General features: G+C 39.6%; 1 protein-coding gene across 1 annotated transcript in view; it reads right to left on the bottom strand.

Annotated features, from left to right (window-relative positions):
- Window positions 1–282: 282 nt before the first annotated feature.
- Window positions 283–15,985, bottom strand: part of rapgef4a (Rap guanine nucleotide exchange factor 4a) — a gene marked incomplete at both ends in the record, with an annotated part of 32,772 nt that continues 17,069 nt past the window's right edge. The window contains 25 exons of the mRNA XM_079230898.1: window positions 283–404; window positions 559–619; window positions 731–795; window positions 892–979; window positions 1,152–1,202; window positions 1,278–1,368; window positions 1,463–1,641; window positions 1,788–1,913; window positions 2,213–2,310; window positions 3,147–3,293; window positions 3,955–4,033; window positions 4,113–4,143; window positions 4,313–4,401; window positions 4,912–5,069; window positions 5,137–5,253; window positions 5,618–5,703; window positions 6,983–7,098; window positions 8,308–8,454; window positions 8,572–8,648; window positions 8,766–8,826; window positions 9,253–9,337; window positions 9,434–9,617; window positions 9,724–9,845; window positions 10,146–10,265; window positions 14,006–14,082. Coding sequence (XP_079087024.1) covers window positions 283–404; window positions 559–619; window positions 731–795; window positions 892–979; window positions 1,152–1,202; window positions 1,278–1,368; window positions 1,463–1,641; window positions 1,788–1,913; window positions 2,213–2,310; window positions 3,147–3,293; window positions 3,955–4,033; window positions 4,113–4,143; window positions 4,313–4,401; window positions 4,912–5,069; window positions 5,137–5,253; window positions 5,618–5,703; window positions 6,983–7,098; window positions 8,308–8,454; window positions 8,572–8,648; window positions 8,766–8,826; window positions 9,253–9,337; window positions 9,434–9,617; window positions 9,724–9,845; window positions 10,146–10,265; window positions 14,006–14,082 — 2,577 coding nt within the window. The remainder of the gene's footprint in view (window positions 405–558; window positions 620–730; window positions 796–891; window positions 980–1,151; window positions 1,203–1,277; window positions 1,369–1,462; window positions 1,642–1,787; window positions 1,914–2,212; window positions 2,311–3,146; window positions 3,294–3,954; window positions 4,034–4,112; window positions 4,144–4,312; window positions 4,402–4,911; window positions 5,070–5,136; window positions 5,254–5,617; window positions 5,704–6,982; window positions 7,099–8,307; window positions 8,455–8,571; window positions 8,649–8,765; window positions 8,827–9,252; window positions 9,338–9,433; window positions 9,618–9,723; window positions 9,846–10,145; window positions 10,266–14,005; window positions 14,083–15,985) is intronic.

The raw sequence follows: 15,985 nt of genomic DNA, 5'->3' as shown, positions 1-15,985 counted from the left end.
TGATGAATGAGATCCCCTCAAAAGCTTGTTAATTCCCTCAATTGTCGCTCTTGTTTGACTTGCAGCGCTGTGATATGAGAGGTTCTTCACCCACCAACAATTACTGCTGTTAAAGTATCACAAATTACTGTAATAAAGGGCTTAACAAGTCAGGCATCTGAAACAATATCCCATTATCTGACACCTCGTGTGATTGCCTGTGTTGGAGTAAATGCATCTAAATGCAAGCGCATGGCATTTAGTGAAGCAGCATCAGTGTAACATTTCTGTCCCTGAGTGGTTTCAAGACCTGCGGGGCTCAAGTCCATGAGAGAGCTGCATGAGCGTCCTTTGATTGTCGATCACCTTGAGCTGACGTACGTACGTCCGAACTTCTGGGTGGTTCTTGCTGGCCAGAGGTGAATCTGGGCCTGATTCAATTGGAAAGTAAAACATGGTTAAATTAATTATTTAATTAACAGGGAACTGGAGCATAATTTAAATACATTATCTGTAATCAAACCATTTGATATTTCCTCCCAATTTCCATCACTATGAAATAAACCTTTTGGGTTGCACACTCACTGAATGGTTGGCTCCGACAGTATCTCACTATTTTCAACGTGTTAGCAATCATCCGCTGAAAGACAAAGAGCTATAATCAGCAACAGATATTAGCAATTAAGTGAATCGCTAAAACAAATGATTTACACCAACTGTTAGACAATAATCTGCACTTTCAGAGCCTCACCATTTTCTCAAAATTGACCAAATAGTCAATAAATGTCTTGTTGCCCTCATGAGTGAATGTTATGTCTGTAAAAGACGAATTGTTTAGATGGTTAAAGCTGTTGTACAGATCAAACTGATGTTACATTGAAAATAAATGCTCATCAAATCAACAAATCTGACCTTTGATCAGCAGCGGCATGAAGGGAATAATGGGAGGTTCCAGCTTGGCAACTGTCAGTCGGTACGCCCGGTGGTTCCTGGACGGGTCCTGTGGAAACAATCACACTGTTCTGAGATCTGCTGTCACCGTGTTAAACAGATCCATCACACTGCTGCTCCAGGATGATGCTTCTGAACCCACATTTGACCAGCTGACTGTGCAAGAAATGCTGGACCGACAACTCATGGAGACGGTTTGAGCATGTCTTGTTTTAACTTACCATCAAGTTTTCAAATTCCCCATAAAACCTCTTGAATTTGCTGGGAAGTTTCTGTGAAAACAGAAGACACTGAGGGTTAACTTGCAGGTAGGATAATAATCATTTTTGAAACAGCCAGGTACCCACCTCCCAGGTCTGACTCAATCTGCACACCGCTGGGTTACTTAGTCCCATAATGATAGCAAAGAAGCCGTTCAGGTTTCTGTACTCCTTGCAGCTTTGACAGAAAACATGAAAAGGTTAGAGTAGTGAATAAACACAACTGCAAGCTGAGTCAAAGCAGAATAGACAGTGAAACACAGTCCACTTACTGAGCAGCAATCTTGATAAACTTCTTGAGAAGCTGCACCCTCTTGCTGAACTGAGAACACAGACACATCTCGGTGATCACCCAGAACTGAATTTCATTAAACCTCCTCAGGAACAGGTCCAGGTTCACTGTGGTTTTCTTGAAGTTTTTCCTTCCCAATGTGTGGTAGATGAGTTCAAGCTGTTGGACACCAAAGAAAAACAGTTATTGTGAACAAAATAGTGGATCAACTGAAATCATTTAAACAAATCAACTTTAATTGATGCGAGTGTACTAGTAACGAATCAGTTTTGCTCATGTCACCTGGTCTCATATCACAGTCATACCTCATGTACACAGTGAAAAAGCTCCCAGTCATAGGAAGTCATGTGGTACGCCACATCTTTGGAGCTCATTAACTCAAAGCTGGCCAATAGCCCAGTAGAGGACCCCTCCTGCTCCGGTAAAGGCGTCTAGAAAACAATAAAAAACAATAAACATAAATTTACAAAATATATTCAAATGTTAAAAAGGAGACAAGATGATTGCTTACAAGAGTAAATACTGCAGTTTGGAATAAATACATTCATATATAAAAATAAATCTACACATTTACTAGGTTACGTAGAAGCAAGCTAGATTCTAAAAGCATGTAAAATAAAATCCTAAAATTTAGAGCAACAGATTACACATATTACTAGTTCTGCATAGGGTTTCAGTCAGCCCTCTTTTATATGATAAGAATGTGCTGTGTAATTAGAGATTAACCCACCAAAGAATCCAACTGATCCCTCCGGCAGGCAAACAGCCGTCCATTTATGCTGAGAGTGGAGAACACTGAAACATCATTGGGCTTAAAGATGACTTTCTCTGGAGAACAAACATAACACAAAAGGGTTTAAAAAGATATACATTTGTGAGTTATTTTATGGAGATTGTTGCACACAGTCAGTTTAATGTAACGATAGATCATTCTTCAAATGGACAATAGGATCATACCATGGAATTGGGTACAGACCATAGGGTACATACATCCATGTAACTTTATAGCACCATCATAATGTGAAAAAAGGTTCTACTTTTTATTGTCCATTTGCTCAATTATTCGCAAAACCCCGACACACACAATTTTGTGTTGAGGGCTAATCACCAAATGTTAGCGTGCTAACACACTAAACTAAGATGGTGAACATGTAAACATTATACCCGTTAAACCCATCGACTTAACAGCGTGTTAGTATTTAGCTGTTAGCATGTTAGCATTCAGCTCAAAGTGCAGCCTTACAGACCCGCTAGTGTTTCTGTAGACACTTGTCCATATAATATGAGCTGCATGATAATGACCTCCAAGCAAGACAGCAGCTACAGCTCTTTATCCGTTTACTTGCCTTCAATAAGGAGAATGCAAGGTTAAGTGTGGACAAGTAAGAGCTGCATTAGAGTTTTCTGGCAGAGACAATGGAATATCACAACAGTAAGGAGCAGACACTAACTCCACCCAACAGCCTCATACTGAATGCCATGACAAAAACTGAGCTCAAGCTTTTCTCAAGCTGCTTCAAAAGCCATTATTTAGCACCTACTGTAGCAGCCATCATACTTTTTCACTAAATCAACTGGGGATTCATTAGTACGTCACCCTGCTTGGGCTCTCCCTTGTGCCACCTTCGCACATTTGATTAACATGTAGCTGCCACTGCTCTCACCTCCTGCTGAACTGAGGTTGACCAGGAGCAGGTCCTCCGCTGACCCCAGCTTGTCGGCCACAGCACTGATGACCTCCCTGACGGAGGCGGCCACAGGTACACGAATCGTTGTGTAGGTGTGGTCACAGCAGTAGACCTTGAGCAGAACTGGAGGCGTGAATCAGAGCAAATATGCGACTGTCAGCAAGAAGGAAGGAAGGAGTGGTAAAGCAGTGCTGGAGCGATGGAGACAGTCAGATTAGAGCAATAGTTCCAAATCTGCGTGAGGTGATTCACAGCCTCATCTATTACACATACAATTTCTCTAATCTTTTCTTTTCTTGTGAAATTCTGGAAAGATTTACCAAAGTGAAGCAACAGAAATTGCTTTATTTTAAGAGGATAAGATTGACAATTCTTAAGCTACCTTGTCCAGAATGCCAATGAAAACTGAAATTGATCACGCATATTTGCAAACATTCAATTTCCATGTGTGATGTGTGCAGGCAAAAGAGGCAAAGAACACCAATGACTCATTTCCTCAGAAATAATATCCTCATTAACAAGTAAATGCATTCTGCTAACAGAAGTGGTCATGTGTTTTTACATGGTAAGCAGGTAGAGGGCCGGTATCAAACAAACAGGTGTGTCTAATTAAGACCTAATGAGGGTAGCACATTGCTGAATAAACGTTTCAAATAGTGGATATAATGTAATAGTGACTGGCAGCAGAGTGTAGCAATAGCGTACTGATATGATCCTCTTTAGTATGAGACCAATGTTGCATCATACATTGAGCTAAGCATGTGGAGCCACATCCTTTACTCACTTTCATCATTACTCTTGATGGGCTGACGTTTCTGAAGCTTCTCATCTCCCATACTAAATTGTCGCAGTAGGACTTTGTGCTGTAATGTTGAACAGGTTCAGTTATCATGACATTTTTGCACATTAACTTTAATTTGAAAAGAACAGTCAGTTCCATACCTTTTTCTGTGAGACTCTGGCATCTTCAGTGCTAAAACATTAAACAATAAGCAACTTTTAAGTTAATGTTTTGCATATTTTTTCATATACCAATAAAACCTGCCCATTGCTTTAATGATGTGCACTGTAGGATCATGGTGGGTACACGATGATAAATACACATAGCCAGCTTCAGGATTAAGATTCATCCATTCACTTACTTTCGTTTTAGACTTCTCTCTAGTTCTGTGAGGTGGTCCCTGAGGGCTGGAACTGCTTTGGCATCATTAGATACTGCCACGAGAAACTCCTGCAAAAGACAACAAGAATAAAAAGAAGCATTTAGTAAACAAAAACATATTTAATTCTGAGTAACATCTGGAGTTATATCATAGACACAAATCAAAGAACAAACATGTAAATGCAGGCAATATTCATCCCGAGCCTTATAGCTCAGGGCAAGTATAAACTATGTTGTAAACATTTATTAAGAATCATAAATCTGTTTTATACCATGATCACCAAGGGAAAATTATCTACTCATATTGGTTGGCAGGTATCCACTTATGACTACACACCTTTGATGCAAGTATTTGCTTGCTGTTCTAAATAAGGTGCCAGTAGTACATTCCAGGTAAAAACAGTGAGACTTAGTTTAGAGTTTAGAGGCAGTGTTATTTGTGCAACCAATATCCACGAAAATGACACTTTTTGTGTGAATCTGTCTTTACTGATGATTATTGATTATTAAATCACATTGCTGCACCTATAGCAGTAGTTATACCAGTGGTTTTAACGTTAACTGTATCTCTATGCTGACCTCTAGGAAGGCCCCAGAGGCGTCCTCCTCCTGCAGGTGATCTCCATGTACAGCAGCCCACTGCATCACCAGGCGGATCACCCTGCGCTTGTTGTTAAGTGTGTAGTCCAGCTTTTCCTGTTCAGAGCCCTGCAGAGCCTGAGCATGGTAGGTGCACAGCAGTTAAAGATGAAAACAGTGTAAGTAGAGCAGAGTAGGAAGGTTTTTTTTTCAGGTCAGTTTTACATCCAACGACATTAGGTAGCATTGTGCTCAAAGGATATTGGGCCATCAACACCGGACAAAGTTTACTGTTTGGGATGAAGACACAGTGCGTGAGCACAAAGTCCTCTAAGGCTGAGTCTGTTAAAAAAAAAAAAAAAAGGTTACGTCAGACACCTGTGTTAGAGCAGATCAAAGGGCCACTAGAGCCACCATGCCTTGATCCTGCATGGTGCTTTCTCTGTCACCTCTGCAGGCAAATGAAGACCATATTGTATCCACACTAGCGAGAGTAATTAGATCAGCTCTGTGAGAAGTGGCTAATTATAGATGACAACAAACAGGTCAGTGCAGAGCAGCAGGCAGAGGACAGAAGAGAGAAACTCTAAGGCAGAGAGAATATACAGCATAAAGGAAAACCCTTCACAGTAAATGATCACCATACTGATAGATTGTATTCGATGGCTCTAATCTGACATGCTAGGCATTGCATGCCGAGTAGTACCTGACTCTGTGAATTGAGAATCCAATCGCATCATTTCCAGGAGGTGCTCCAAAATCTTCTCCGGGGTCCCCAACATTACCTTGTATCTGGAGCAACACAGGATAAAACACACCCTTTACTAATCAAGAAGCACTGGCTCTAAATTATCTGTGACACCTCCGTGGCCCTCGACTGATTTGTCTTACTTGAACGTGTGTCTGTGATTGCTTCATTTGATAACAATCCTATTTACAATCACAGGGTTCTTGGCCCGGTTGAAGATTAAGGGGAGTCTGGGCTAAGAGCTGTCAGAGAAGCCAAAGTAAAAATGTAGGGGCATCTTGTCAGTGAAGGAGAATCAACGCAATCCAGCCTCAGTTGTTTTCATTATCACAAGTGGGAGCCGCACAAAACATGTTGTGTTTTCCTCATAGTCTTGACACTCTCATGTGTGAGTAGCCGAGTTGATTAGAGGGCAACCCCAAACAAGTAATTGTGACTTGCCAGGCCTTATTTTCCCCCCAAGGAGTGAGGGCCATCATAACCATTAATGTGTCCCTCTATATTACAGCCACAGTGGTGCAGTGACAGATGCTTCTATGAAGATAACTCGTGTTGGCTGCTGAAATGCACAGGATTGCTCTGTGCCTGTGCCTCAGACATGGCCAGGAAGCCTTTTCATCTGCTGTCACACTGACTGATGGAGTCAGTATCCACAAGGTACATTAAACGGTTTTAAGGATAAAGCTGGTGATATTCTATATTTTTCATATTGACAGACCAAAACAAATAATGAAATAATGTTTAGCCAAAGATTTCTATGTCTCATCTCTACTCGACAAACTATTGAAAAAACTAACATTGAAAAGCCACATTGTTTCACTGGGTGACGTGTTGAGTTGATTCTGAGTCGATCCTACATGCATATCAATAATATATCATTAAAATATCACTAAAGCACCAAACGTGTATTAATCCACAGCTGAAAATAGTCTCCTACAAATACAGAATTTGAAAAGGGAGGCAGAGCTAATGCAACAGACCCGATCTTCAAAGTACTAACACACCTGCAATAACATATCCTGCAATAACAATATCATCACAATATAGGTAACACCACACAAGATTTTTTACATTACATCAGACTGCAAAGATATCTCAAAATATCGCAATTAACTTAAAAAGGAAGGCTGTGTTAAATCATCATCAACATTTTTAAAAGCACGTTTCACCATTGACTGAACTCGTAACAAAGTGTAAAGTATTGTAATTATATTCAACAGCAGTTTACTATGTCTTGCTGTCCGACTGAATAGATATTATAACAAGTAAACTAGTACTGCATTTGAGCTTCTAACCAGTGCAGTGGATTGTGGGTACATTTACTTGTAATGGGAGGACGAGGCTCCGTGGCTGGAGGTTTGACAGCTGCCGAGACTCTTCTCCAACACCAGAACATCCTGGCCGTGCTCCTTCAGGCGTACCGTGTTGGCCTCCACATCCTTCACACAAATACACACACACAGTGCATACACATAAATTATGCATTTTAATACACAGAGTGAGTGAGAAGCTGTTCGAGCTGACAGTTAAACAGATATAATAATTTTAACAACACACTGGAAGGTTGTGTGCATGTAATTCTATCTGAGCTTATTACTGTTTTAGTGAACGTGAGGTGTCCCTTCTAACACTAGCGCGTTATAAACCGAACACAATGTTGACACCACCTTCTCAAAATTACAGAGAGGTTTGACTCCTCTCTGCTCTCGGCATCAGTGCCAGCCGTCATGTTCCCTGCTGCAGAGAAAGTGCCACAACACTTGGCTTTGGTCACCGAGCAGTGGATTAGTTGGCTTGTCCGGCAAACAGTCACAACCACGCTAACAGCAGCAGGCAGAAGGCTTAAATAGAGTTCATGACAACGCAATAAAGTCTTAACACAGTCTAGAGTCTACTGTGGTGGTTGCTACTTCATAAGAAATGTGAATGTATTTCAAATAGAAACTAACATAATACAAAATATATTATATATATTATAAAACATATATTTTTTATTTTATTTACCCAAGAAACCAAATTACTTCTCAGTGTTATTGTTGCAAAAAAAAAGTATTTTACCCCTAATTAGGGAGAAGGTTGGTTAACCCCCTGAACAAGGAGCGGCGTGTCGGGGGTCAGTCTTTACAAACTCATTCTGTGTAGTTTATATTTGGTGGAATGGTGCAAGGAATGTGATTTTTAACCTTTAGCTACTTAAGGGGAAACTGTATATTATGGGTCTTTTGCTCAGAGGTTAGCAGAGAGTGTTTACATATTCAAGCCATTTAAATGGATTTACCTCATTGTTACTAGATGTTCACATTATTTACATTACAGACCTGCTGGAGCACCACATGCATTCACATCCAGGTGCAGACTCTCAAATCACTGCTGCTTTATTTCAGACAGAACAGTGACGGCTTTTGGACTCTTAGATGGAAGTTTTCCACAGAAGTTGGTATCCAAAGCTGCCTTTTATCTCTTTCTTGAAGTAACACAAGTCATTACCAACATAATTCATATTTAGATGGCCAATGGGTGCAGAGGGCTGGAGTACTAGCTCCAAGGATACATTACATAACTTGTATGGCTGCAATGCTGAGGTTTTGCCAACAGAGGGCAATATAACTATATTAAATATTACTGTAACAGCATCAAAAGAAACTCACCCTCAAAATCCTGTTGAAGTCTTCTTTGTCGACTGTCAGGAAGTGACAGTTGTCCTCTCTCAGGATGATTGAGGCAGCGCGGGGGGCGTCATTGACAAGAGCGAGCTTTCCAAAGTCGTCTCCCTCATGTTGAGTGCAAACAACACCCTGCAACACACACCGTACCGATCAGTTACTTACCAATAAGTTAATGTCCTGGTCAGAGCAATATAATAATTTTTGAGATTTTAGAAGTAATTTGATCTCATCTGGAGAAATACCTACTTTTCCATAGATAACAACGTTGACTGAGCCCTTCAAAATAATGTACCATGATGTTCCCTCCTCGCCCTGATTGAACACTGAGAGAGAAAAGAAACAAAGAAAGGTTTTGGTGATCTGATATTCCCTAGCCTGGGATTTGTTGGATTCATTCTGACTCGTGACCGTGACACTACTTATTTCCCCGCATTACTTACACACTGTCCCTGCCTTGGCATGAGACTCAAAGATCAGCACTCCTGCCAGTTCTCTCTTTACCTGCAGAGTAGACAGATGTATTGCTCAGGAGGATCAATATGGACAGAAATTAAGTTTACTTACTAGTGCAATGTCGAGCAACCAGAAAGAGTACAGCATGCAAAGTGTTATTCTCTATCAAAAAGGTAGGCAGTGTCCAGCAGTTCTCACCCAATTTTGAGTGAAACCCAGCAGCAATGCAAATTAACAATTTTACTTACGGAACAGCAATCAAAATATGTGATGATTAGTACTGAAATGACTACATAAGTACAGGAGGGTGTGTAATTTGCATGCTTGCATCTTGTCCTTCACTCTGCCTTTAAATGTAACAAGAGTCTGAGAAGTTGAACAAGTGTTTCACTGCCACAAGAGACAGAAGCATGAATCTTAAAGTCTGCCCAGTGACAACATAATTCATATTGCCACATAAGACAGAGAACTCACAGTGGTGGACAGGTGAGATAAGGCCTTTATATGGAGTAGCTCTTCATAAATGATCTCTAAATCATCTGGTGTTCTTTCAGACGGACTGCAAAACAGGAAGTATGTAAAGAAAAGCATTACACCAAAACACCAGTTCACTTTGTTTTGAATTGCTTCAGAGAGTATTGTTTTATAGTCGTACTGTTTCCTCAGAATCATCCTCATGTGAGCATCAGGTCCAATCTGCGAGAGGAGGAGCAAGGTGTCCTGCAGCTCCTCTTGACTCTCCTTCCTCTCCTCCTCATCCGGTAAAGGAGCGTCCTCCTGCTCGTCATCTAGGAAGCGGTAGAAAAGGTACTTGTCCTGGAAGCTCAGCTCCTGGTCCACTGCGTCACAACAACACAGGCACAGACAGCAGGACTCAAATGAATTTAATAATCACTGCTTTGCACGTACACGTGCTGCAGACACAGACCTCACACAGAGTCTCACCGTGGTTGAGAACACCTTCTTCCAGCAGCACCTGCCACATGCCCACAGCCTGAATACGAGAGTGGATGCATGAGCTCTGCTGTATTTGCCAGTCAACCAACTCTGTCCCCACGCAACACTGCCTATAGAAAAGACAGAAGCAGTCTGTATAAGATCTTATACAAGGCAAAGCAGTTTTGTCTGTTTTCATTATTTGAACCTGCCTGTTCTTGTTTGTTTTAGTTTGTTTCTGTTGTTTTACTAAACTGTTAACAGGGTGTTGCCATAAAGGAGCCTGTATGTTCAGTCAGAAAGTTAAAGCTACAACAAGTAACTTTAATTTTGTGTTGATTTTGGCAGTCCCTGTGGACAAAAGCTAGAGTGCTTACGAGCACAAGAGCTCCTTCTTTCACAAATATCAAAGAATTAAGATGCCATCTAACCTGTACGTCTTCAAATGGTACTTCCTGTCTCTGATCATGTGAGGCGCCTTGGAGAGGATGGCGTTACGGAGAATCTTCCCCGCCTGCAGTATCTTCTCAGAAGGGACCTGCACAGTCGGACTCAAGTTAAATCTCAGCACAGTAGACGTCTACTGACTACCTGCCACATTAACAGGTAATGGCTGGCCCCTACATACAGAAGGATGATTGTGTTTACTACCTGAGAAAAGCATTTAAGGTGGGATTTGGCTGGACTTTCAATGAATGACTTCTGCAAAAGAAAAATATGAGAAGAATTGAAATAAAACATGCATGACGATAAAACTGGGGTTCAACATCACAGAAATTGGGTGAAATTAAAGGTTAGTTGTTGTAAGAAACACCAATGCAGTAATTGGCAATAAAATGCATTAAGGAAACAGCAGCATGTCTGACAAGTCAAGTGTTTTTCCTCTCACGGCGGGCCACAGGATGTCTTCCTCACTGCTACCGTATGACTCACAGTTGACATTAGCTGTCAACTTTAATTGAACTTATGTCTTTCTATATTGCTTCTCAGTTAAAATAATTGTCTGTTATCAGAATCTTGACTGCTGAATTCAATTGCTTAAATGGGACACAGATAATGTCAATTTTGTTCCCCACTGGGGCCATGGGGTGGGCTGCGGGGCTTTGACATTTAAAGTGCATTCTGCATGCTTCAGAGAGCAGCTCAACTCGTGCATTTGTGTAAAGGCTTTTAAGTTCATTATTTATTTACAAGTCAAATGTATCCACTTGGTACAAAAAGAAGCTGGTCTTTCATAAGCATTATTCAAATACAGTATGTAGTAAATCAAAGCAGTTTGTTTGTTACATAAAAGGAATACAAATACTTTTTCTATTACATAACAGTCCAACTCTGTGGCCGTGTTGGGACTAAACTCTATGTAGGACTAAAGCAAAGGGCATCATCAATCTGCTGCAGTGCCACGCTCTCAATGCAGGAAACGACAACAGGAGAAAGGTGGGACAGGAACTGTTATGGATGGAGACAAAAACTTCAGTCATCTTGTTTATATTTAGATCAACTTTAAACAAACTTCACATTCCACGCTTTTTTTCCGTCCTGTCTTGGAGAGGCAAGTAACGGTAACGGATGCCGTTATCTCAGGCACAGAATGAGGGATAGTCTCCAAAATGTTCACGTACAGTAACACTCTGCGAGACAGGAACAAGGCCAATGAACCAGCATTGTCTCACCCTCTCATTTTATCTCCATCTCTCGCTCTCTTTCATAACTTGTGGTCGCAATAAATCAGATAAATAATTCATGTGTGTCAGGAAAAATACCTTATTCTGATGTTTGGAGACAGAAACAAATGAGTTGTTGCTTATGTTCTCTTTGTCCGGCATTCCTGTTGGGGAAGTATGGGAGTATATTCACAAGAACAACAACATACTGTTCATATAAACATATTTAGTATGACTTTTGAAACAATGAAATAGATGCGACATATCATAATGAACTTGAAATGTCTGGTTTAAATATAATGGCAGATCATCCAATTATATTTTATTCCACTTTTGATCAAACAAACAAATATGACATTTATGTCACCATTATAAAAAAGAAAATAGACCCATAACAGTAGCACATTTAATCTAATTTGTGTCTCCACTCAATGACTATCTTATTTCATTTTCAATTATTGATCTGGCATGATAAATAATTTAGGCTTCCATGTGCGCTTCCCTTTGGGAGACAATTGACATTTCCTAACAAATCTATAGTGAAAATGCTTTCTAATTTACATTTCTCCTTGAATAAACAAGCTATTACACGTTATCATTCTGGTGGCAACTGTACATGGGCAGCAAAATTATGTTTAAAAAAATTCTATGAAATCAAATCAATGAGGAAATGAGACAGTTGTGCAAAGTTTATCGGGTGTGGTTATTTCTCAGTGTTTGGAGCTTTAAGCTTGTACAGTTCCCCTCCAGGACAAAGAGCATAATCAGTCAGAGATGCCCAGTCATAACTGTATCTGCAGGGGAAACTCAGCTATTCTTAGACATGCTTCTCAGACTGCTGTAAAACAAAATCAGATAAAGAATCCACACAATCCCCAGAAAGCGGAACACAGGAGTGTAATATTGTGCATCTGGCTAAACATCCAGGAAACTCAAGCATCTGCTGAATTAATTCTAATATTCTCTTTAAGCTCCGTTTTTGGTCTCCACCAACTCCTGAGGGAAATTTGTTCACCAACTAATGACTAATTATATCTGTTTGCTGCTGAAGGTTATTACATTTATTTCACATTGTCATTTAATAAAGTATTATTGGAAATAAATTGTCGATAGAGTACATAAAGGTCATCTTCCTACACACTCTGGGACTGCATTTCTATTTATATGCTGCGGGTCTGATCATAATCTGTGCCAGTTTACTGTTTTGTTTTTCTAGAAGTTAATACAGCTGTCCATCATTTTATTTGTGATGCTGCCATATCATCCAAGTGATATCAGGCAACTCATTCAAGTGTCATATCAATTTAGTCACATCATCACATGGGAGCGATGAATACAATAGTAAATATGAATTACAAATCTAAAATTGAATTTGTTGGCAAAAGATCAGATTCAGTTGGAGTATGTCAGAGTTGAGAGGGAAGTGTTTTGTTTTATTGAACATTAATGGTAAGATAAGTGTGCTTTAAAAAGGTGCTCAGGAAGAGCGGTACTTAATGCATGACTGAATAAAACAATGCTGACTTTAAAAGCACCAAAGTGCTGTAGAAGCACAGCGTTGTAACTAACTATTTAAACATATGTTTAATTCATTCACCACTACAGTTACAGAACCCCTACGCTGCTGTGGATGTACTGTACATGAAAGTGCATCAGCTTACAGCCGCTTGATGCTTATGTGGTTTCTGTCTTGGTGTATTCATGCATAGAGTACATACTGTAAATCTCCTAAGTATTGTACTGTATACTGCAAAAGACGCCCAGAGCTCTGCTCGTACAGTGTTGCTCCACAGCACGAAACAGGGATGAATACTAAAGCAGACACATCCACTTTTAAAAGCAGCCCATGAGGCTGCAGCAGACAATCAAATCCTCTTTGATTGGAACATAAACCAGGATAACATTTTCTTTAAAATTATCCATCATTTACAAACCCTTTCAAAAGATAAGTTGCAACATACAGTAAACAAGCTTCCAGTAAGACGACAAACTCCCTGGACTTTCTCACTGCTGTTCGTCATTTTTATGGTAAATTACTTTTGACGTTAAGTGCTCTGTTTGAGCAAAGTGAAGTAAATATTAAATTAACTTGCAACGGAAAAGCATAAATAAAAGTATAGGCCTTTATCACATTGGGATAGGATGAAGGAGGGACAGACAGTAAACATATTTTTACATATTGTACAAAATAAGATCATATTATTATATGTGTTATTACACCACCTAAAGACTGTCAGATCTCATTATACAAACAAAATCACAGTTACTTCTGGAAATATTACATAGTAAAGTGACGGCATTTACTGGAAACAATTTCTTCATCTTGATAAAAATCTGCATTCAAATTTACTTTATGACGTCATCACTACGATTTAGTTTTTTTTTCTTCTTATCTTTAAATCTTGAGTAACTAATATGAAAGTAAACCAAATGCACTGCTCTACCTGTTTCTGATGATGCACCACAGCAACTGCAACATTTGAACATTTGGAAGCGTCTGCGCTGTAATATTTTAAAGTCTAATGTTGTTATGAAGATCCCAATCAAATTGAATTAAAAGTAACATTGTGACACAATGTGTGACTGTAGAGCCTACACCACTCAACAACCCCTCACAACAGTAATACTTACTGTCACCACTACAATCACTTTCCATCACACCATATGGTGGGGCGAGCAGTCCAGCCATGCACTGATGATATTTCTATGAAAATAAAGAAAAAACAGTCTGATCAGTCATCAGTCATATGACAAGATATTTTTCTTATTGACAGAAATGTGTGAAACAGTGGTAATATGCCTGCAGCACATTGTGTATTTGGTGAAGAAAACTTTGTCCTTATGTCTCATCAGTTTCTCACCATGGACAATGGTGTAAGGCACATGCTGTAACTCAACAGCTGACATTCACAGCTGGCGCTTCAGGGGACATTTTAAAAATGTTGATCTGAGATCTTGCATTTGTTATTGAACCGCTCGCACACAGCTCTACAGCACAGGATCACCATCAGTGAAGACAGTCATAATCAGATCCTTAATGTTGTGCAAGGTGAAACTGAAAACTTATTTTCATGAACCACTCCATTTAATCCACTCGAACCATTTAGGAACACTGCTGTAAAGCACCCGGAGCAACTTAGGGTTCAGTGTCTCTCAGTGCCGGATAAAGAACCGAAATGGGAACACCCGCTCAACCCACTGAGCTACAGCCGCGCAGAGAGTCACAAACAAACAGAGCATGATGATAAAAACTGTACATTCCTTACATCACAGTACCCTGCAGCATCAGATGTTATGTAATAAACATCATACTGCATGCATGCACTCGTGTAAATGTTTTTTTCGTGACACTGTTGTACAAAGATGCCGAACAACCATAAACAATGAGTTATACAAATATATAGCCTTATACAATAGTATTAATGGCCCTTTGGCAAACTTAAATTGTTTTGCTTTTATCATTACCATACATTAACTAACAAAATATCATGAGATATTTGGATTTTGCAAAACAGAGGTTGCTTAATAATTATTATGTAATGGGGCTTTCTATTCTGCCATGAGTGTTTTTTCTCTAACAGAAAGTACTGAAGAAACATTTGATCATATACAAGCATCTTCACTACATTTAGTATGTACTTTAATAGACATGTGCTGATTCTTAAAATGTTTTTCAACAATTTGTCAAGCAGACTGACTGATCAAGATTAAAGATTAATTTGCGGCGAAAGACACACAAAAACGTATTATGTGCCGAAGCAACTACGTTCTGAGTCGATTAAAAGCTGATTGAGGACCACTTAGTTCTCTCTACCTCGCTATCAACTGGTCAGAGGAGACTGAACGAAAGCTAGAACCACAGAGCCATTTGTTCCTGCATGTGTAATGTACTCTCAGAGGTCATGTTTTAAATTCAATTCTACTCCCTGAAGTCAGTTAATCACTTTAGCAACCCTTCAGGGACGCACAGCTTTACTCCTCAATTAAGAAGCAGTTTAGAATCGCTCAGTGACCTCAGTCTTCAAACCATGTATCTACTCCAAAACAGGGATTGATATGCTGCTCAATAATACACTAAAAGATACAGATTGATGTCTAACACCACACTCAGATTATTAAAATGTAACTTTTGTGGAGGGGATTTTGTACACATGCAAACAACAGATTTACATATTCAAAGAGTCACCTCAACAAGTCTATCTGTGTATCTTTGTTGTCAATTAAAGGATTTAGGATTAGGGAGGAGTACTTAAACATTAACAAATTAACTCAACCCCTCAGAGCCGGGTTCCCTGAGGGGTTGAATCCAGTACGGAGGGTGGGGGTGTTGTTTAAAAAGAGGCTTACATTGTCAGGTGTGTAAAAAGCACTCAATTTCTATTATATTAGTATTGATGTCTCTGACTCTAATGACACACCATGCATTTGATTATTTTACATTCTCCAGCTTGACAGAGTCATAGACTTTTCAGTGTTGTTTTGATTTTCATTTTGTAGAAGCGTATTCTATTTAAGATTAAATCATTAGACAATTCATCAGCAACTATGTTGATGATCAATTCATCATTTAAGTAATGTTTACTGTCTTTACTGGAAAGGAGTTTTTC

Source organism: Taurulus bubalis (assembly GCF_910589615.1).
Source record: "Taurulus bubalis genome assembly, chromosome: 15".
In the NCBI taxonomy this organism is placed as follows: Eukaryota; Metazoa; Chordata; class Actinopteri; order Perciformes; family Cottidae; genus Taurulus; species Taurulus bubalis.
This window is presented reverse-complemented; position numbering and strand designations above follow the sequence as displayed.